This window comes from Nelumbo nucifera, chromosome 3, assembly GCF_055504915.1.
Source record: "Nelumbo nucifera cultivar China Antique chromosome 3, China Antique-T2T, whole genome shotgun sequence".
Classification (NCBI taxonomy): Eukaryota; Viridiplantae; Streptophyta; class Magnoliopsida; order Proteales; family Nelumbonaceae; genus Nelumbo; species Nelumbo nucifera.
This window is the reverse complement of record NC_142651.1, coordinates 84,126,144-84,145,533: the sequence shown is the minus strand read 5'-3', so window position 1 is coordinate 84,145,533 and position 19,390 is coordinate 84,126,144. Positions and strand designations below refer to the sequence as shown.

The window sequence follows — 19,390 nt, the reverse complement described above, 5'->3', positions numbered from 1 at the left end:
GAATCGGAATTAGTATAGCTTACTGTTGCATGAGATTCAAAATGTTCTGAGAAGAATTCTTGTCTCGAGCATCACCGGATTTTTTCTGCATACCATAAACCTGACAAGAAACAACATAAGTGAACTTCATATCAGCCACAGCCTGTGAACGGGCAGCAACAGCCTCAGCATGATTGTTATTCATATCAATTGTCCGGTAACCCGAAAAAATAGCTGCATAATGAACATTATAACTCAGGGTTAGTTATTAGGATCAGCAGTTGCTAATCTATGGTACAACAATACAATGTTAACAAAAGGTGAATAAATTGATCTAAAGAATGACAAGACATCCATGGCACAACTTGCTTACCTTCATCTTCTGCCATCTCAAGAAAGCATTGGAGTTCTAGTGCTTGCCTATAGTACATCATCCCTCTCACTGATACAAAAGTTTAATCAGGATGGTAATGCTAATAAAGATGACAAACATAAAGGAAGATAGGCTGAAAAATTCCTCATCATTCAAACCTGTCCTAGAAAGAGTTTGCCCTCTGTGAGATACCCAGAGACGAACCAATTCTGACTTCTCTTTTCCAGCATAAATTGGATCCTTTATACGTTCCATAAAATTGTTCCATTCATCTGGTTTTCGGTCACAGTGAACATTTGGTATTATTTTATACCATTTTCAGTAAAAAAAAGTAAAAAAATGCATGAAGCATCAAGAATTACCAGGATATATTTTCTGTAGGTAAAATAAAGTTGATATTCCATCCTCATTTTCCTTTCTAAGTTCTTCCACAGAATAGAGAACATCTTCTTTGAAATATGGAGTCAGGACACTAAATCAAGAAAAAGACAAGTTATTTGAAGTTAGCATAAGAAGTTAGAAAACAAAAGCAGCCAGTCAACTCTCATCCACAGTTAATAGACTAATATTAAGGAGCACATGGCCATCCAAGCACGGAACAATAAATAGAACTACTTTGGTGTAAGTGGAAGGTCTATTCATGCTTGATGTGTTCCAAAAGTCCTAAGAATTTTGGTGTATCAGTTGGATATATGACAAAAAGAAAGCTAAAAAGAGGGCACCCCCATCCACTCAAACCACCTCTACTTTTTACATCGACTCCATCTGCCTCTCCCTTTATTGCTCTCTACCATTCCATCTCCAACTTCCACCATCCCCTACCCCTACACCACTAAGGCTTTGCCATATCCCAACAAAGTAAGCTATGAACCACTTTAGATAAACCCTCTGAGCTCAACACCAAATCATTATCAAGCAATAGTCTCTCTCCCTTCCATTTTCAAATTACTGACTAGCCTCATGGAGAACACCCATCTGCACCCAACTGGTTTCTTTCCTTCAGGTTGATCCACCAGCTCCCATGTCTCATTTTTAATGAGTGCATTCATTTCCTCCTTCATTGCATCTTTCCACTCAAGCATAGAGAGAGCTTCTTGCACAGTTTTAGGAATGGATATAGCAGAAATGGATGCCAAATAAGATTTATAGGATGGGAAAAGGTGGTTATATGAAAGAAACTGAGATATGCAATGAGCAGTGGATGTGATACATCTCCGTTTCCCCTTACAGGCTATAATGGGAAGGTCAAGATCATTAGTAGAAGACAATGGCTTGTAGTGGTAGTCTCAAGAGTGGAAGGTGAAGTGGTAGTATCTGGATCAGGTGTTGCAGAGGAAACTGGAACTGGCCTAGGCTGATCAAGAGCACCAAATAATTCCTTTTCAAGAATAGGAATAGGAATAGGAAGGGGAACTTCAGGAACAAACACACCCCTCTCTTCTCTCTCCCCTTGAGATGAAACTCCCGGATAAAAGAGAACATCCTCAAAAAAGGTAACATCCATGGGCACAAACTGAGAACTAGAAATTGGGTCATAACAACAATATCCTTTTTGATTTTGTGCATAACCAAGGAAAATGCATTTGGAGGCTTTTGGATCAAATTTAGAATGATTAGGACCCAAAATCTGAACAAAACATGTGCAACCAAAGACTTTAGTAAACAAGTCTTTCTTAGGATAAAGTGAAGGGAGCTTTCATACCCAATATACGAGAGGGAACTTGGTTAATGAGATACACATCCGTATGAATTGCATCCCCAAAAAAATATAGGAACATTTGAATTAAGCATAATGTTTCTTGCAACCTCAAGGATGTGCCTGTTCTTTCTCTCAACTATCCCATTTTGCTGAGGGGTATGAGGACAGGTGCTCTGATGAATAACCCCATATTCAATGAGGTATGAATTCAATGATTTAATGAAGTACTCTTTGGCATTATTAGATCTGAAAGTTTTGAACCTCACCCCAAATTGAGTAAGAACCATTTGGTGGAAGACACGGGTCAAGGTAGGGACCTCATCACGTGAACACATGAGATAAACCCAAGAGAAACGAGAATAACCATCAATAAATAACAAGAAATACTTGTATCCCTCCATAGCAATGATATGATATGGTCCCCAAACATCAATATGCACAATTTCAAAAGGAACAATGCTTCTTTTGTTAATCAAAGTATAGATTGATATACAATGTTTTGCTAACTCACAACTTTCACACTTTAGATTGGACACTTGGACTGATTCAAACAAAGTAGGAAAAAAGACTCCTTAAAAACCTGTTAAAACTGTTAAAATTCTAGAGTTGGCGCTACCAATCAAGTTTTTTGACTCCAAAATATCTCTCTCTTCTCTCTTCGAAATGTTCTTACTTTCTACTGATCTTTACCAAGAAAACATGGTATCAAAGCGGGAGATTTTGGATTAGAGGCAGTTTGCCCAAAATTTTTCTCAATTTTTCTGGTTTTCTCTATTTCTTGTGGATCAAACCTAAGGAAGAGTACATTGGGTTGACCTGAAAGGATATCCTGTGCAATTCTTCCCTTTCCCTCTTGGTCGTGGGCCAAGAAAACACCTAGGGAAGGGAGATTATATGCTGTAAGGGTGCTTTTCTCTATTTTCTCTCAATTTCTATGGATCAAATGATCTTTTTGTATCCAGTTAAGTGGGTTGTGAAAGGGTGATTTCTCAGCTTGTGTGGATCAAGTGATCCTATTTTGTGCCCAGAAAGGTGGGCTGTTCAGGTCTGAATGATCTGGAACAACTATGACAGCAGTTTTCTACTTATTTGTTAAAGACTGCAGTAGTCGTGTGGCCAAAACCTGGTGAAGTGTTACTCGCAGGGACTGTTCAAACCTAGAATTGATTTGTTTTGTCTCTGGAACTGGTTCAGTAGGGTGGTAGTGTGAGAACAAGCACTGAATTGTGATTGAACTGTGGCTGAACTGAGAACAAGAACCTTGACTGAACTGTGGCTTAACTAAGAACAAGTACTATGTCTTCTGAGGATTTTGGTATGTCTGGTGTGTCTTCCAGTCAAAATGGAGTGAATGGAAGATTTGACATGACTTTCCCCATGGCTGTGATCCCTTTTGATGGTCTCAATTATCTAGAATGGTCAACGGGAATCAAGCTTTGCATAATTGCAAGGGGGAAAGTGGGTTATATTAATGGTAAAGTTAAAGAACCAAAGTCTGGGGGTGTAGAACATGATAGGTGGGACTAGGAAAACATTATGGTGATGTCATGGATGTTATTGTCTATGTTGCCACAAGTAAGGAAGACCTTCATGTGGGTAGAAACAACTCATGAGATTTGGGAGCATGCTAAATCCACTTATTCAGAACAATGGCATTATACCAGAATTTATCAATTGCAAGTTGCATCCTCAACTTGTAAGCAGGGGGAGAGGAGTCTCTTTGTTTACCATTCAGACTTAACCTCAATTTGGAAAGAACTAGACCATTATCAGAACATAGACTGGAAATGTGATGTAGATGCCAAGGCCTACAACTCTTTGGTTTCCTAGCAATGGGTTTTTGCCTTCCTCTTGGGGCTGAACCCTACATATGAGTCTATTAGGGTTCAAATATTGGGAAGTAAAGATCTCCCAACAGTGCAAGAAGTGTATGCCCTAAAATAGTCAGAAGAGAGCAAACGGAATGTGATGAATAATTCTGAGAGGGAGCAAATTGCCTTAGCAGTTAAAGGGAGTGTAGTTACAAGAGGTGGTAATTCCGTTAAGAAGAGTGACTTCCGAAAGAAAGTTGATGAAAAGGATAAGTTATGGTGCACTCATTGTCAGAAGTCTAGACATAATTAGGATATATGTTGGGAACTTCATGGGAAGCCAAAGTGGGCCCAAGAGCTGAGTAAAAAATCATATCAAAATAAGAAACCAAGACAGCAAGGTCAGAAGAAGTTGAATGCAACAAACTTAGCCTCTCAGGAGTCTCAACCATCTATTGCTACCTTGAGCCAGGAACGCCCCTCCATGACCGATCCCAAGGAAGATATCATTAATTCTTTTCGTGACCATTTGGATTCCCCTCCACCCCCTCAACTTCCTTTGCATCTACATCAGGTAATGGTAATTCTGCCACTGCTTTCCATTTGTCCTCTCAACCCTCAGACTCCCCCTGGATAATAGATTCTGGAGCCTCGTACCATATGATTGATAAGTCATATTGCTTTCAATCCTATCAACTATTATTTGGTAGGGGCAAGGTGAGACTAGCTGATGGCTCTTTTTCTACCATAGTTGGTCAAGGAACCATCTCCCTTCCTTTTGAACTTCCCTTCTTAATGTGTTACATGTTCCAATGCCTATAAACTTGTTTTCTGTTAGTAATATTACAAATTCGTTAAACTATTCAGTAACTTTTCCTTTTTCTTGTGTGATATAGGATTTGGCCTCGGGGAAAATGATTGATAAAGGTTGTATGGTGGATGGCGTCTACATGATGGAGAACAAAGCTAGCCTTGCAGTTGTTGAGTCTAAGAGTCAATCAAATAACAGTCAAATTTATTTATGGCATAGTAGCTTGGGTCATTTATCTTTTGAGTCACTAAAGTTTTTGTTTCCAGAATTATTCAAGTCAATGTCAATGTTTGAGTTCACATGTCAAACTTGTTAGTTGAGCAAACATTGTAGAAATCATTTTGCTTCAAGAAATAATAGATCTGATTTTCCTTTCCATATTGTTTACTCTGATGTTTGGGGCCCTATTATTTTACCATCTGATACTGGCCATCGAAACTTTATTACACTTATTGATTATTACACCAGATACACATGGGTGTATCCCATGCGGTCTAGAGATAAGGTGCCAAAATTTGTTCAAGATTTCCAATGCATGATATTCACTCAATTTCAGACGAAAATCCAAAATTTTCAATCCGACAACACATGATTAATAGCGAGAAAATCAGCCTAAATAATAATTAATAATTAATTACTAAGTATTAATTCATATTTTATTTTATTAATACTCATTATTAATTAACTTATAAATTTTAAATTTTTGTTATTAATTATTAATCAATTAATATGTTTATTAATTGAATTAAATTATTTTATTAAATAATAGATAATTTATTAATGGTTCATGGGTCTCATATTAACTCTTAAAAATACTACAAAGGAAGTTGTTTTTTATGTTAAGCAAGTTTCCCTCTCCTTTCCCACTTTCTTCCACACCAAGATGGTGGCGATTTCCCAAGAATTGAGAATTGCAATCCCACATTTTTCACATCCCATCCTATGACATCCCCCACAAACCAAACATGGGAAGGAAGACCATTCCTTTTTTCCCTTCCTATCCCACAAACCAAACGGAGCCTACAAAATACAGATTTTGAAAGTACGTTTGAATCTAACATCCATGAAGTCACAATACAAACCCTAGGTTTCAAGACTCAGATCTCAACAAGCTATTAACAAGTCACTGGAAACAAAAACTGAGATTAAGATAGAATGATAGAACTGATACAGAGGATCTAACCTGAAAGAAAGCATTTCACGGACTTTTGGAGCACTTGGCATTTTCATAAATAAGGAATTGGTAAAGAAAGTTATTCGGCGTCGAGCTTCCAAATTCGTGGGAACATTTATTGCTGATTCCTTTACAGTCAAAAGCAAATGAAGCCTAACAACCTGCACAAATAATAAAAGAAACACAAACAGAACAAAGAAAAAATGAATAACACGAGTGATCATACAGAAATATAGAGTACAAGATGTAATGATCCAAATGACAATGAGCATGATATGTACCTTCTCCATCCAATCTCTACTTTGCATACGACTGAGGTTTATTTTTTCAAATTTCTGCTCCATTTTTTCACTGAGGTTTATATTTTCGGATTTCTCCTCCAATATTTCATCTTGACCGTCACCTCCATGTTGATTATATTTTGAAGTAATACTAGTAAAAGGAAAAAAAAAAGGATATATTAATCAAGTCCCAGTCTGTTTATCTGACAAAGTTTTCATCTATGAAGAATCTTACTCGGGTCCATTAACCATAATATCCTCAGCAATGATCTCCATAATATCTTGAAGGACATTGATGATTTGGGTCCGGTATAGCTCAATATCTTTTTCTTTCTGTTAACAAAGTATGAAAACCTCATAGCCAATGAGCATGGATTATTCTCCAGGTCAGCAATAAAAATAAATAAATGCAGCATTGAAGCAAGATGTTACCAAAAGGTTTAGCAATTTTTCCAACTTTTCATTAAGCAGAGGCAGCCCACTCATTCGGAAGTGGTTCAAGAAAATTTTCTTCTTTATGCTAACATCCACGTGCTCACATATGTCACGAATCAATCTGGATGGAAAGAAAAGCCAAAATGTCATGACATCTAATACACAAAGAAATATAGATGAAGAAAAATGATGGGTATACAAAAAGCATTTTCTACTCCTTACTTTTTTTCTGCATCATCATTCATAAGACCAAGTAGTATATCCTTTAGTGTTTCATAACATTCTATCACTGCCGAAAGCATGTAATCATCATTCTTAATCTTTTTAAACAGATCTGCATCATCCTTCCCCTTGAAATCTTTTGCCATATTCAATGCAATAGGTATCTATGTAAAGGCAGAAATTAAATGAAAGAGTCAAGCAAGACACACACACACACAAAAAAAAAAAAAAAACATATCCATCAGGCAAATGATCACAAGAAATAACACATGAGACATACCTTACTGGCAAGAAGAAAAGGTGGCCATTGGACAACAGATACAAAACCTGAAGCATATGGCACAAGAAGCAGGCTTTTCTCCCTGGACAATAAAAAACCTACTCAAGGAGCTGAACTTAAAATTAAAGCCCTATATTGACAATAATGTAAGGAAGATTCAGATTCAACCTATTACTGATTAAGTCCTCCTGTCGCAAAGAATTGATGAATTCATTCCACAGCTGAGAGAATTTTGCAATGTTCTTTCGTTCATCATGCTGCTATTTCAGAGGATTCAGTTTTAGAGGAAAAAACGATTTGTCATTTAAAAAGGCCTGAATTAAGAAGTGGCAATTATTGACAGGACATGACAAGTTAAGTCTTGATAATTCAGATTGGCTAATACCAAAAACAGGTTGCAGTTCAAACCTGATCAAATCTCCTTTTTTTTTCTTGAAAGAGGCAAAAAAGGATTTGGGCAATGCACCCAGACCCTGATATTTTTCCCAACTTACAACTAAAAAATCAATGCCGTTTCCCATCACAGATTCAAAGTTGAGTTTCACTGTCAAGTTGGGCAAATGCAACTCAACAAAGATTTTAAATGAAACTGCATATTGCCACATACACAATACTCACCAAGATCATAGTTTTACCAAGTTGTGAAATGCATCAATATGTAAAATTAAAAATACAAGATAATAATATCTCCCAGTAATTTCATTACCTGGTTTTCATTTTTCATTTTGTCTTTTGATGAAGGCACAAGACATTCCAGAATTCTAGAGAAGATACCCTGTTATATTTAAATATAAGCTCAGAGCTTAGCAAATCCAGAGTTGTGAAATGCATCAATATGTAATATAAATACAGGATAGTAATAATATCTTCTGGCAATTTTATTACCTGGTTTTCACTTTTCATTTCATCTTTTGGTAAAGGCACAAGACGTTCGGTGAAAGCTATTGGCACAGATTCAAATCTAGACCTTAGCATCCCAAGTGTACGTATCTAAGGGTGGCCAAAATGCATAGCTAAAGTTCAGAACGGGGAAAAATAAAGTAAAATGCTTCCTATTCATTATTTCTATACAGAAAAATATAGTAGAATCTAAACCAAGAAAAAGCAAGCAAAGAAGAAGACTTGAAAACTCTTTATCAAGAAACAATAGTGATTGTTCTAGAAGGATCACCAAATGTAATCAGAGATGGCATGTTTCATCAAGGCATGAGAACAAAATGGCCACTAACCTCCCCCAGGTGGCTGAATGCTCCATGTATACCACCAAATATGGTGGAGAAGATAGCATACCATATCTGTGCATCCATGAAATACACCTATACGCAAACAACATCACATAGGAATCTAAAAAAAACATAGTGCAAAGGCAATTTGAATATCATATCTTCTCAGTTGCTTACCAAAACAACAGGTGCCCATATGGAAATGACAACACCAATATTATGCTTTACTGCATCAGTTTTGATATCTCAGTATAGGCAAAATTTTCAGACTAAAAACCCAACAAACTATTATCAGGGTAAATGAAATCTTACCATTGGGAAAGAACTCATGCCAGGTATAACTACTCACTCCTATCTCCATGATCAGCTTTGTTGGTTCAACTAAAGGGAATATCTATTTACAGAAGGTTTCAATCAGGACTTGTACACATTCCAATCCATTGGTTGAAAATATCTTTAAAGAGAGAAACTCCATGATGCTCAAAGTTGACATTGGGAACATAGCAAATGGTTTTCCATAAAGTGCAATAAAGAAGGATTTTTACTTGTTTGATTTTACTGATAACAGTTTAAACAGACTTTACAATGGCAATAGATATTTAGAAACAGCAATTAGTAATCAAATCTGAGGAATTGAAACACAAAATAGTAGAAAAACCACACAATAGCAATATGCTATTGAGAGAAACAGACATTTGCAAATTTTAAATCAAAAAAAAAAAGAGAATTGATATATTAGTGTTTCTCTAAAAGATGCCAGAGTATGTTATATACAAACAAGCTTGCTTCTGTCTCATAATAATCCTAATGCAAAACCACTAAAATCAAAGATATCAAATCTGTGGACTCATACACAACAAATTTTTATCAACTTACCAATTCTACCAAATTATAAAAAAAAGGCCATTCCTAAAATTAGGAAACTGCTCAATTGTGGACTCAACAAAAGAATGACCATAACATGCAAACTACTAATGTTTTTTTTCTTTTTTGAATGATAGAGTGTATTATATTACCCAAAAGGAGAGAGAAATTCACAAGAAGTGATCAGGCCATGTAGGCCATAGCAGAGAAAAGGTATAGTATACTGTTTATGGAGTGTCCACCATTTACTACTTTACAAAATCAACAAAAAGAATCCCCTCCCACAGATTTATGAAATGCTCTCTTTTCACACAAACTACTAATATAAGAAATCAGAATTACTAAAAATAGCAACCCATGGTTTACTATAAATAGTAATTGTGGAAATTACTACAAATATTAAGTAAATCCAGATCAGAATCCGAACAGTATTGATGGAAGCCTTGAAAAACACTCTTCAATCTTGTGTAGAAACCAAAACTCCCATGCTGATACAAATGACCTGCTCTGATACCATGTGAGCAGAACTGAGAACAAGAGAGAGCAGATTCAGGGGTGTCAAGAATAGTCAACCCCCATCCCAAAGAGCCCCTTTTATATCAAAAGATATGTACAGTTACAAGAATGCCCCTATAGGACTGAAAGATAAAAAGAGCAAATAAAATAATAATACTGTATAACAAGGACTATACTAATAATATACATCAAGATATATCTTCACAACTCCAATAGGAAGGAATTGAGAAAAATGATAAGGATAAGGCAAATAGAGGAATGTGTGGGGCTGTTAGCGAAGCTTCAAGAGGTGGAAGTAAATCCTTCACTTCCAGATGCTAGATGGTGGAAAGAAAATAGAAGTGGAAGATTTTCCGTCAAGTCCCTATACAATGCTTTGTCCAGAAATCAGGCAGAGTCTGATTCAATTAAAGGGGTTTGGGGGAAGCCAGTTCCCCCAAGGGTGGAGGCTTTTGCTTGGCTCATTTCAATGGGAAGTATCCAGACTCAAGACAATCTGAAAAAGAAAGGTCATCAGTTTCCGAGTAGATGCCCACGTTGTTTGTCTGAACTCTGAAGAGGAGCTTATTCTTCACCTTCTAGTGCTCTACAGTTTCATTAGGAGTATTTGGGCCTATTTTTTTCAAGCTGTTCAACATGGATGGATGGGGTCCTAGTGACTGCATGGAGATATTTGGCTGCTGGCCAAGGGTGAATGGAAGCATCAGAACAAAAATCATTTGGAGCTGTGTTCTGTTTACTGTATGCTGGGAAACCTAGAAAGAAAGAAATAAGAAGGCAAATCAAGAAGCAATAGAGAGTTAGGGGCTGTCATCAGTTCAAGGATTGTAGGGTGGCCCTTAGTTCTGCCAGAATTCGAAGGTTTAAGCAAAACAAACTTTGGAGATGACTTCTGAAATACTTTGAATCTATAAGTGATGAGGGATAATTTGGTCCTCCGAATTACATATCGACACGTGGCTTTCAAGTGACACCTCAGCACTGAGCAACCGGATCACCTCGGCAAGTCGGTTTGTAGCACCTCACCTAGGCCAACCTCAAATACCTTGGCCAAGCCAGGCTGATAGGTCTCCCAGCGAGTAAGCGACCTACCGGATGAGCTACGAGAAGTACTATTGGCGATCTGCAAGGCAAGCTCGTTGACTTGTCACATAGATCCGTTGCTAGTCCAAGATCTCCGGAGTACTAACGAGTCAACCGTTAGGCCGGCCTACCGCATCGCACGCATCGGAGTTAATCGAACGGACCACAACCCCTGCGCGAATTATGTAACCGACATAATTACTCTCCCAAGTTAACAGAAATGGCTCCCCGAGAACCTAAGACCCGTTGCAAGAGGTCTTAGGTCACTCATGTCTATATAAAGCACCCATTTCACCTGAGAAGGTACGCACAATCAAGCTCTGGCATTCTCTTATCTCTTAAGAACTCTCAACACAACTTGTTGACTTAAGCATCGGAGTGCCCCCCCTGGGTAAAAACAACCTGGGCACTCTAGCTTTACCTCTCTTGCATAACAGTTCAGCTCGGCCATCCTTAGCTCGGCCACCAACAAGGCAAGCATCCGAATCAGCATCCGAGTCATCAGACACATGAGAGTCGCCAGATCGCACTACACCAACAAGTCTAGTTGTAATTTTTTGCTTCTCTTTTGTAAGAGTTGGGGTGACCTCTTGTCACTAAATCATTGTATTTTCTGCCTGATTGAATGAAAAGGGTAAACAGAAAAGAAGTTCAGTGCAGCCCATGTTGTTACTATCTCAACCTCTCTTGATAGTAAGTCCGATCCTGCTTCATCAGCTTCTACCATTGCTACCCAAAGTAATTCTACTAGATCTAGATCAAAGCAGGGTCTACTATGTAGCATACATGATCAATTGGAACAATTTGGTAGGGTTCTACAACACTTGGAAAAGCCCGCCTTGACACTTTCTACATCTTATGTTGAAGGCTCAAGTAAACAGGTCAATGCTCTACATGTCTTTTACTATTCCTTTCAAGGCTTCAATGATTCAGCGGCATCCAACCATATAAGTGGTAAGCCCACCCTTTTTTCTTCCTATTTCTTGGGTATCCCTTTGCTTAAAAGGGGTACAAGTGCTATGACCCCATGTCTCAAAAGTTCAGGTTCAGTTCCCATTACCTATTCCTTCCATGATTCCTACTCCCACTATCCCTCAATAACCTTATGTTTACTCTCACCATCAAAGGATTCAGCCTCCACATGTAGGTGTGGAAATACTAAAGGCAATTTGTGCTACATTGTCTAACACTCACAAGGTAAATCCTACACATAGTCCTCTTCAACAAGGTGATCAAAATGAATTTGACTTGCCAAATGCAATCCATAAAAATGTTTGTTCTTGTACTAAACATCCTATTATTCACTGCACCACTTGTGATACTTTGACCCCATCCAATTGTGCTTAAATTTTTTAATTTTTTGGCATAATCGGTTAGGGCATTTGTCTTTTGCTTCTTTGCGTTTTTTTGTTTCCAAAATTGTTTTAGTCTGTCAGCTTGTCTAGCTTGGAGTGTGAAGGTTGCCAACTTGGAAAGCATTGTAGACATTCCTTTAAAGCAAGCAATAAAAGATGTTCTTCTGTTTTTGATGTGGATGATTATTCTCGACACTCTTGGGTATATTTGATGAGATCCCGTGATGAGGTACCGTCTTTGGTTCAACAGTTCCATTAGATGGTGTTGACGCAATTTGGGGTACGAGTGTAAGTGTTTATATCAGATAATGACAGGGAATACTTTGAAAAAAAAAAACTGACATCATACCTATTGCTGCATGGAGTAGTCCATCAAAGCAATTGTACATACACTCCACAACAGAATGGTGTAGCAAAAAGGAAGAACAAACATATTGTGGAAGTTGCAAGAAGCATGATGTAGCACTCCGTTCTTACAGCAGTTTTCTTAATTAATCGGGTGCCTTTTCGTGTTCTTGGATATAGCACTCCATTTAGTTTTCTTTTTCCTAAGGGGGAGATGTTCCATATTCCTCTAAAGGTTTTTGGATGTGTACACTTTGTCCATGTTCTTGGTCCTCACCGCTTAAAGCTGGACCCTAAGGCGAAGAAGTTTGTCTTCCTTGGGTATGCAGGAAACCAGAAGGGTATTATTGTTATGATCCAGTCTCCGGGAGTCAGCATGTTATTATGGATGTCACTTTTTTTGAGTCCACACCTTTTCTCTCGAGGGGTTCTTCTTAGGGGGAGTGTTTTGGGGAAGGAAGTGAGCAATCTATACCACTTCTTGTTCCAGCTCATTTGTCCACTCTAGTGTCTGACCCACCTACACAACCCACTTTGCCACCTCCATTGTGTCCTGCCTCTCAGTGTTTTACTCGACAACACCTACGATAGCACAGGGAGGTTGATTTCACAGCAGAGGAACCCACATCATTCCCTATCAGCTCATCAGAGATTCCTGGTTCAACTGACATAGACCCAGATATGCTTCTTGTTTCCTCTAATGGTTTAGTTCCTATTGATACTACTATCCATACACCTAACACCATTGCAGATGACCTAGACCTCCCTATTGCACTCCAAAAAGGGAAGAGGAAGTGTATTGCTCATTGCATTTCACACCATCTTTCCTACAATGGATTATCCCCTTCATATCGGGTCTTCCTTTGCTCCCTCAATTCTGTGTCTATACCCAAGAGTGTTAGTGAGGCTTTCTCCAAACCTAAGTAAAAGACAGTTGTGTAGGAGGAAATGAAAGCATTGATTAAAAATCAAACATGGGAGATTATGGATTTACCTCATGGCAAGGAGATAATTGGATGTAAATGGGTTTATACAATGAAGTACAAGGCTAATGGAAGTATAGAAAGGTACAAGACGAGGTTGGATACAAAAGGGTACACTCAGACTTATGGCATAGATTACTTTGAGACTTTTGCACCAGTGGCCACTCTTCCAACTTGATGTGAAGAATGCTTTTCTTCATGGGGACTTGTAAGAGGAGGTGTACATGGACCTTCCAGTTGGCTTTTACAATGATGTGGAATTGTGGATAAAGGAAAGGTATGTAGATTGAAGAAGTCTCTATATGGTTTAAAGCAATCACCCAAAGCTTGGTTTGACAAGTTCAGAAGTGCATTGGTTGTATTTGGCTATACTCAAACTCAATCTGATCATACTCTTTTTGTGAATAGGAGGGGGTCACTGGTGCCAATTTTATTAGTATATGTGAATGACATTGTAGTCACAGGAAATGATCTAAGTGAAATTGAAACCTTGAAGAAGAATTTGCACAAAGAGTTTGAGACTAAGGATCTTGGGGAGCTGAAGTACTTTCTGGGCATTGAGGTGACAAGGTTTTAATAGTGTATGTGAATGACATTGTAGTCACAAGAAATGATTTAAGTGAGATTGATACCTTGAAGAAGAATCTGCACAAAGAGTTTGAGATTAAGGATCTTGGGGAGCTGAAGTACTTTCTTAGCATTAAGGTGACAAGGTCCAAGCATGGGATCTTCATCTCACAGAGGAAGTATGTTTTGGATCTACTATAAGAGACGAGAAAACTTGGGGCAAGGACAATTGATACACCTATTGATCAGAACCACAGAATAAATGCTTCAGAAGGTGAACTAGTGAAAGATGTTGGAAGGTATCAGAGATTAGTGGGCCAGTTGCTATACTTAAGTATGACACAACCAAACATCTCTTATGTAGTAAGTGTGGTGAGTCAATACATGCATGCCCCACGAGTTCAACATTGGGAGGTGATTGACAAGATACTTTCCTATTTGAAGGGACACCTAGGTAGAGGCATATTGTTTGTTGACCATGGATAGTTGAAGTTAAAGGCTTACACAGATACTAATTGGGCAGGGTGTTTAGATGATAGGATATCAGCATCAAGAGTTTGCACTTTTGTTGGAGGTAATCTAGTTTTGTGGAAGAGTAAGAAACAAACAGTTGTGGCAAGGTCAAGTGTAGAAGTTGAATACAAAGCCATGGCACATGGTGTTTCAGAGCTCCTCTGGGTCCATTCCTTGTTAGGGGAGATTGGAGTTGACGCCGAAGAACCTATGATGCTATACTATGACAATCAAGCAGCAATTAACACTACCCACAACCCAGTTTAGCATGATAGGATGAAGCATATAGAAGTAGATAGACACTTTATAAGGGAAAGGATGACATCTAGAGAAATTTGCTTACCATATATTGCATCTGACTTGCAGCTTGTTGATGTTCTTACAAAAGGTGTTGCAAGAAAGAAGCTGGAGCATGATCTACGCAAGTTGGGAATGTATGACATCTATTCCCAACTTGAGGGAGAGTTTTGAGTTTTGGGCTGATATCACTTGTTTTATTTACATAGCATGGTTAGGGAATTATTGGGCCCAAGGCCCACTAGTTTATGCTTAAGTTAAGAGTGTTTATTTAGATCTTACAAGTAGCCGACTTACTAAGGGCATACTTGTCTTTGTACTCTGTTTTTATTTGTGAGTATATAAGCTAATGAAAGGGGCAGCCAGACCTATTTTTGGCTTCTCTCATTCTCTTCAATCTCTCTCCTCTTTTCTTCTCTGCATAAACCTTCTCTTTCTTTTCTTCTTTCTTTAACAGGTTTTATATCAGAACAGATCTTCCAAACTTTTCTACTATACGCAATAATGGCTTCCACAAAGAGGTTTGGGATGCAGCCTCAAAGGCAAAAAAACAAATTTACAATTGAGCCCAAAATAACTAATTCTTATGCACCCCTTGCTTAGCAAAAAAATTTGCCAACCCATTTGTCGATCTCCTTTCCCATTGAAAACTAATTATCACATTTGTGGTTAGCCACTTCCCACTTGAATCTTCACAAAGCCCCCCTATAGGACCAAGCCACTGTCTACAGTTCCTTCAGCCACCCAATTACCAATTTAGAGTCATCTTTAACTAGCAATCTCTCATAGCTCAGCTCTCTAGCAATCTTTCCTCCCTGTAAGATTGCTCGCATTTCTGCATTGACAACATCCCCCACTCCAATGGGACCAGATAATAGTTCAATAACCTAACCTTCTGCATTTCTGAACACTCCTCCAATACCAGAGGACCTAGGATTACCTAGACCAGCCATCAAAATTTAGCTTGATAAAGCCTTCTTCAGGGGGCCTCCAATCTACCACAAGCTTGTCCTTGACAGTAGAGCATTTTGCAACAAGTTCCCAATTCCTCCAAATGTCATCAAAGGAGAAGTGTGATAACAAGTCCGAGGCTTTGGCCCAATTTATAGCCTTGTTAATTATACAATCCCAAACAGCAGCCTCATCCCTCTCATTATCATTGAAGATTCTAGCATTTCTCTCCTCCCAAACAGTCCATAAAGAACATTCCTGATTTGTTCTAGTAGCTTCTTTCTTTGCTTCCAAGTTTGTATCACTTTATTAAGAAAAGAGTCAAAGATACAATAATGTAACCATGGATGGTCTGAAGAGACTATTGGCATTTATACCTTATCTAAGCTTTTGAACAGACTGTTGATGTTAGAGGATGTTTTATCTTCTTCTAGATGCAAATCTTAGCGTTTCATTTTGTTGATGCATGCAACTTTACATTGTTGTCTTGTCGATAAACAAAACAATATAGTATATAAATCTTTTCCTTTTTCTAGTAATGGCACAGATTTTAAAGGAGAACAAAGTCACCTCAACATAATAGCTGAATGCTAACTTGCTGATTAGAAGAAGGATCCAGAATAGAGTATATCTGACCATACAAAATGTTATCTTGTTAGAGAAACATGAATAACTGAACAACCTGGAAATTAGTGCAGTGCAATTACTTACCGGAGAAGTGAGAATACGTCCTCATGCATGCCTCTTCCCACATACAGTTTTGGCTGTAAAACAATTTAAGTTTAAATAAGCAATGATACCAACTAATGAAAAGTATAGGCAACTAGAAAATGAAGAAGAGATGATGGAAGAGATGCCTTGCCTGGGCCCACCACATAAGAAAAGCAATAATCCGCGAACTTGAACGCTCCATGGATCTCCGTAAAAATGGAAACATGAACAGTAGTGCAGCCAATATATTGGGAATGGCATATATCACAATAGCATAGTTATAAAATGACTGGTTTTGCCAATTACCAACCCAATCACTGAAAAATCTTACTAGTCCTGTGGGATTTTGCACAGAGCTAGAATAGCCTATTGGCAGCACTACTACCCAGACAGCTGCAACTATAAATTTCAGAAGGTACCGAGCAATTTGGGTAAACTTCAAACTTCCCCAAGCTTTCCAATTAAGAATTATGTCCAGAGTAGCTGCACATAAGAGATGGTATATCATAATAAGAAAAATGGTAAAGTTACACAAACTATGGTGTCTCAATCAGAAATTGGTCAACAGCAGGAACTTGCAATCGGTGTTGTCAGACTCACACCAGACAAGACAATTAAACCAGTGACCTTGTGAACTATCCTGATCCCAGTTATTTGACAGTTTTCAGTCTGAATGGTATAAACAGCTGATTTACTGGAAAAGCATGAACCAGTGAGTTTTCCGGTTTTCTGTCTGGTCTGTGTCTCATGCACTGGGCTGCCCTCATCTGGTCTATGTCTAACAGCATTGCTTGCAACTGCCACAGAAACCACTAGACAGCTATATGCAGTAGGAGTTCTCAAGGAAGTTAAAGAGATAGTATACCTTGTAAGAAATTGAGCAAAGCAGAAGTTATAAAAATACTCAATACTCTTTTAAATACATCCTCATCAAAGAAAGCAGCAAGAGACCCAGAAGGATTCCAAGCAATAATTAGCATCGCCTGAAGACCAACAAAGAAAATAGACTGAAATACCAAAAAGGGATAACAACATACAAAAAAAAATGGCTTTTTGAATTGCAAGCAATAAGATAAACCGACTTGATTTTGATCCACATTGAGTATACCTGGAAAGCTAATATAAAGAATATCCACATTCGATCAAAACTTCTGAAAAGGTGCCAAAAGGTACGAACTTCAACAAAATTTGTCTTGGGCTTCCTCTTTTCAGCAACGAAAGAATTCGGTCGCTGAAAAGAAATGCATACATTGACTTGAGAAAGTGCATATAAAAGTTATTAAATTCTGATTTAATAAACTGATTCTCCTTTTTGTAGTATTAAGATTATGATAAATTCTGATTTCTTATAAAACTTAATGAATTTATTATGATTTTTAGTACTAAATTTATAATAAATTATGATTTAGTATAAAAGTTATTAAATTTATTCTGATTTTTTATATTAAATGTAGAATATGATTTATTATAAAATTTAATAAACATTTTCTGATTTTAATAAATATTTTAAAAAATACTAACTAGTTAATATTTTATTACTTGAAAAATATTTTATGTTTTATATTATAAAGTAATTAATTTATTCTTTTGTTTTTATATTTTGTTAATTATTTTTTATAAATATTTTGTTTGAAATATTAAATAGAAATTATTAATGGAAATATTATTAATGTACATTAGTTGACATCTTATCGAAATTAGTTGACATCCTGTCAACATAATAGGAAAAACTGCATTTTTTTTGTTATTTGGACCAATTTGGTCGACATTTCCGAATATGTCGGGTGACATTAGCGACATTTGAAACCATGGATCGGGGTTTTAGAGATGCTTGGGAAGTTGTTATATCTTTTCATGACCCGGCCAGATATTTCTTATGCAATGAGTGTTATTAGCCAGTTCATGCATTCCCCCAAAGATATGCATTTAGCAATTACAGAGAGGGTTTTATGTTACCTGAAAGTTACTCTAGGGAAGGGTATCTTGTTTGCTAAGCATAGACACATGAAGTTGGAAGCATACACTAATGCTGACTAGGCTGGATGTATTGATGATAGGAGATCTACTTTAGGATACTGTGCTATGGTGGCAGAGAACACTGTTTCATGGAGTAAGAAGCAATCTGTAGTGGCTAGATCCTCAACTGAGGCAGAGTACAAGGCAATGGCATATGGAGTTTCAGAACTATCGTAGCTTAGGTCACTTTTGGACGAATTGGGTATTGATTGTGAGAAGCCAATGATGCTATATTGTGATAACCAGGCAGTTATTAACATTGCACATAATCCAGTCCAGCATGACAGAATTAAACACATAGAGGTTGACAGATATTTTATACGGGAGAGAGTTGCTTCAAAGAAGGTCTGCTTGCCATTTGTTGCTTCCAAAGAACAGCTAGCTGATGTTTTGACAAAAGGTGTTCCGAAAGGAAAGCTGATACATTATATAAGCAAGCTAGGCATGATTGATATCTATGCTCAGCTTGAGGGGGAGTGTAGAGAGACTGGGCCGTATGGGCCCCAGTGCTTGTTCTCCTGTTAAGTAGTGTTCTTTTTATTACTTATGTGTTAATGGGCCTTTCTTTATGGGCCTGCTAGCTTTTCTTTATTTTTGTTTTAAGGCCGCCCACTTAAGGGCAGGCTTGTAATTAACTTTGATTAAGTCTGATTGATAAAAGATTAGTGAGAGGAGAGAGAGATCTATCGAACTCTCTTCTTCTTCCTCTTCTTCTCAACCTCCTTCCTCCTACTGTTTTTCCCCTTCTTTTCTTTTCTTTTTGTTGCTGTAATCAGAAACTAATCTCAGATTTGGAGGACTGAATAACATCTCTTTGATACCATGTAGTCAAATCTTTAGCAAAAATAGAGAAGAAAAGAAGAGTTAGAAGAAAGAAAAATGGAAAGATACGAGGCAGAAA

At 37.6% G+C, this 19,390-nt stretch overlaps 1 protein-coding gene across 3 annotated transcripts in view; it reads right to left on the bottom strand.

The window, feature by feature from the left end:
* The window catches only part of LOC104585971 (putative callose synthase 6), an 80,638-nt gene that overhangs the window by 37,107 nt on the left and 24,141 nt on the right, over nucleotides 1–19,390 (bottom strand). For 2 of the 3 annotated variants that reach the window (XR_733382.3, XM_010243036.3), the window contains exons 13-33: nucleotides 17,582–17,704; nucleotides 17,339–17,456; nucleotides 16,625–16,956; nucleotides 16,474–16,526; nucleotides 16,333–16,393; nucleotides 8,601–8,682; nucleotides 8,466–8,515; nucleotides 8,295–8,381; nucleotides 7,951–8,055; nucleotides 7,772–7,840; nucleotides 7,234–7,322; nucleotides 7,066–7,147; nucleotides 6,786–6,949; nucleotides 6,561–6,684; nucleotides 6,364–6,461; nucleotides 6,129–6,279; nucleotides 5,857–6,008; nucleotides 715–824; nucleotides 511–624; nucleotides 353–421; nucleotides 24–213 (exon numbers count right to left, since the gene is read on the bottom strand). Coding sequence is in view for 2 of the 3 variants with exons in the window: in XM_010243036.3 (XP_010241338.1) it covers nucleotides 24–213; nucleotides 353–421; nucleotides 511–624; nucleotides 715–824; nucleotides 5,857–6,008; nucleotides 6,129–6,279; nucleotides 6,364–6,461; nucleotides 6,561–6,684; nucleotides 6,786–6,949; nucleotides 7,066–7,147; nucleotides 7,234–7,322; nucleotides 7,772–7,840; nucleotides 7,951–8,055; nucleotides 8,295–8,381; nucleotides 8,466–8,515; nucleotides 8,601–8,682; nucleotides 16,333–16,393; nucleotides 16,474–16,526; nucleotides 16,625–16,956; nucleotides 17,339–17,456; nucleotides 17,582–17,704 (2,423 nt within the window). In the remaining variant the exon portion in view is untranslated. Of the gene's footprint in view, nucleotides 1–23; nucleotides 214–352; nucleotides 422–510; nucleotides 625–714; nucleotides 825–5,856; nucleotides 6,009–6,128; nucleotides 6,280–6,363; nucleotides 6,462–6,560; nucleotides 6,685–6,785; nucleotides 6,950–7,065; nucleotides 7,148–7,233; nucleotides 7,326–7,771; nucleotides 7,841–7,950; nucleotides 8,056–8,294; nucleotides 8,382–8,465; nucleotides 8,516–8,600; nucleotides 8,683–16,332; nucleotides 16,394–16,473; nucleotides 16,527–16,624; nucleotides 16,957–17,338; nucleotides 17,457–17,581; nucleotides 17,705–19,390 lie in introns of all 3 variants that reach the window. The other variant, XM_088899608.1, reaches the window with a different exon arrangement.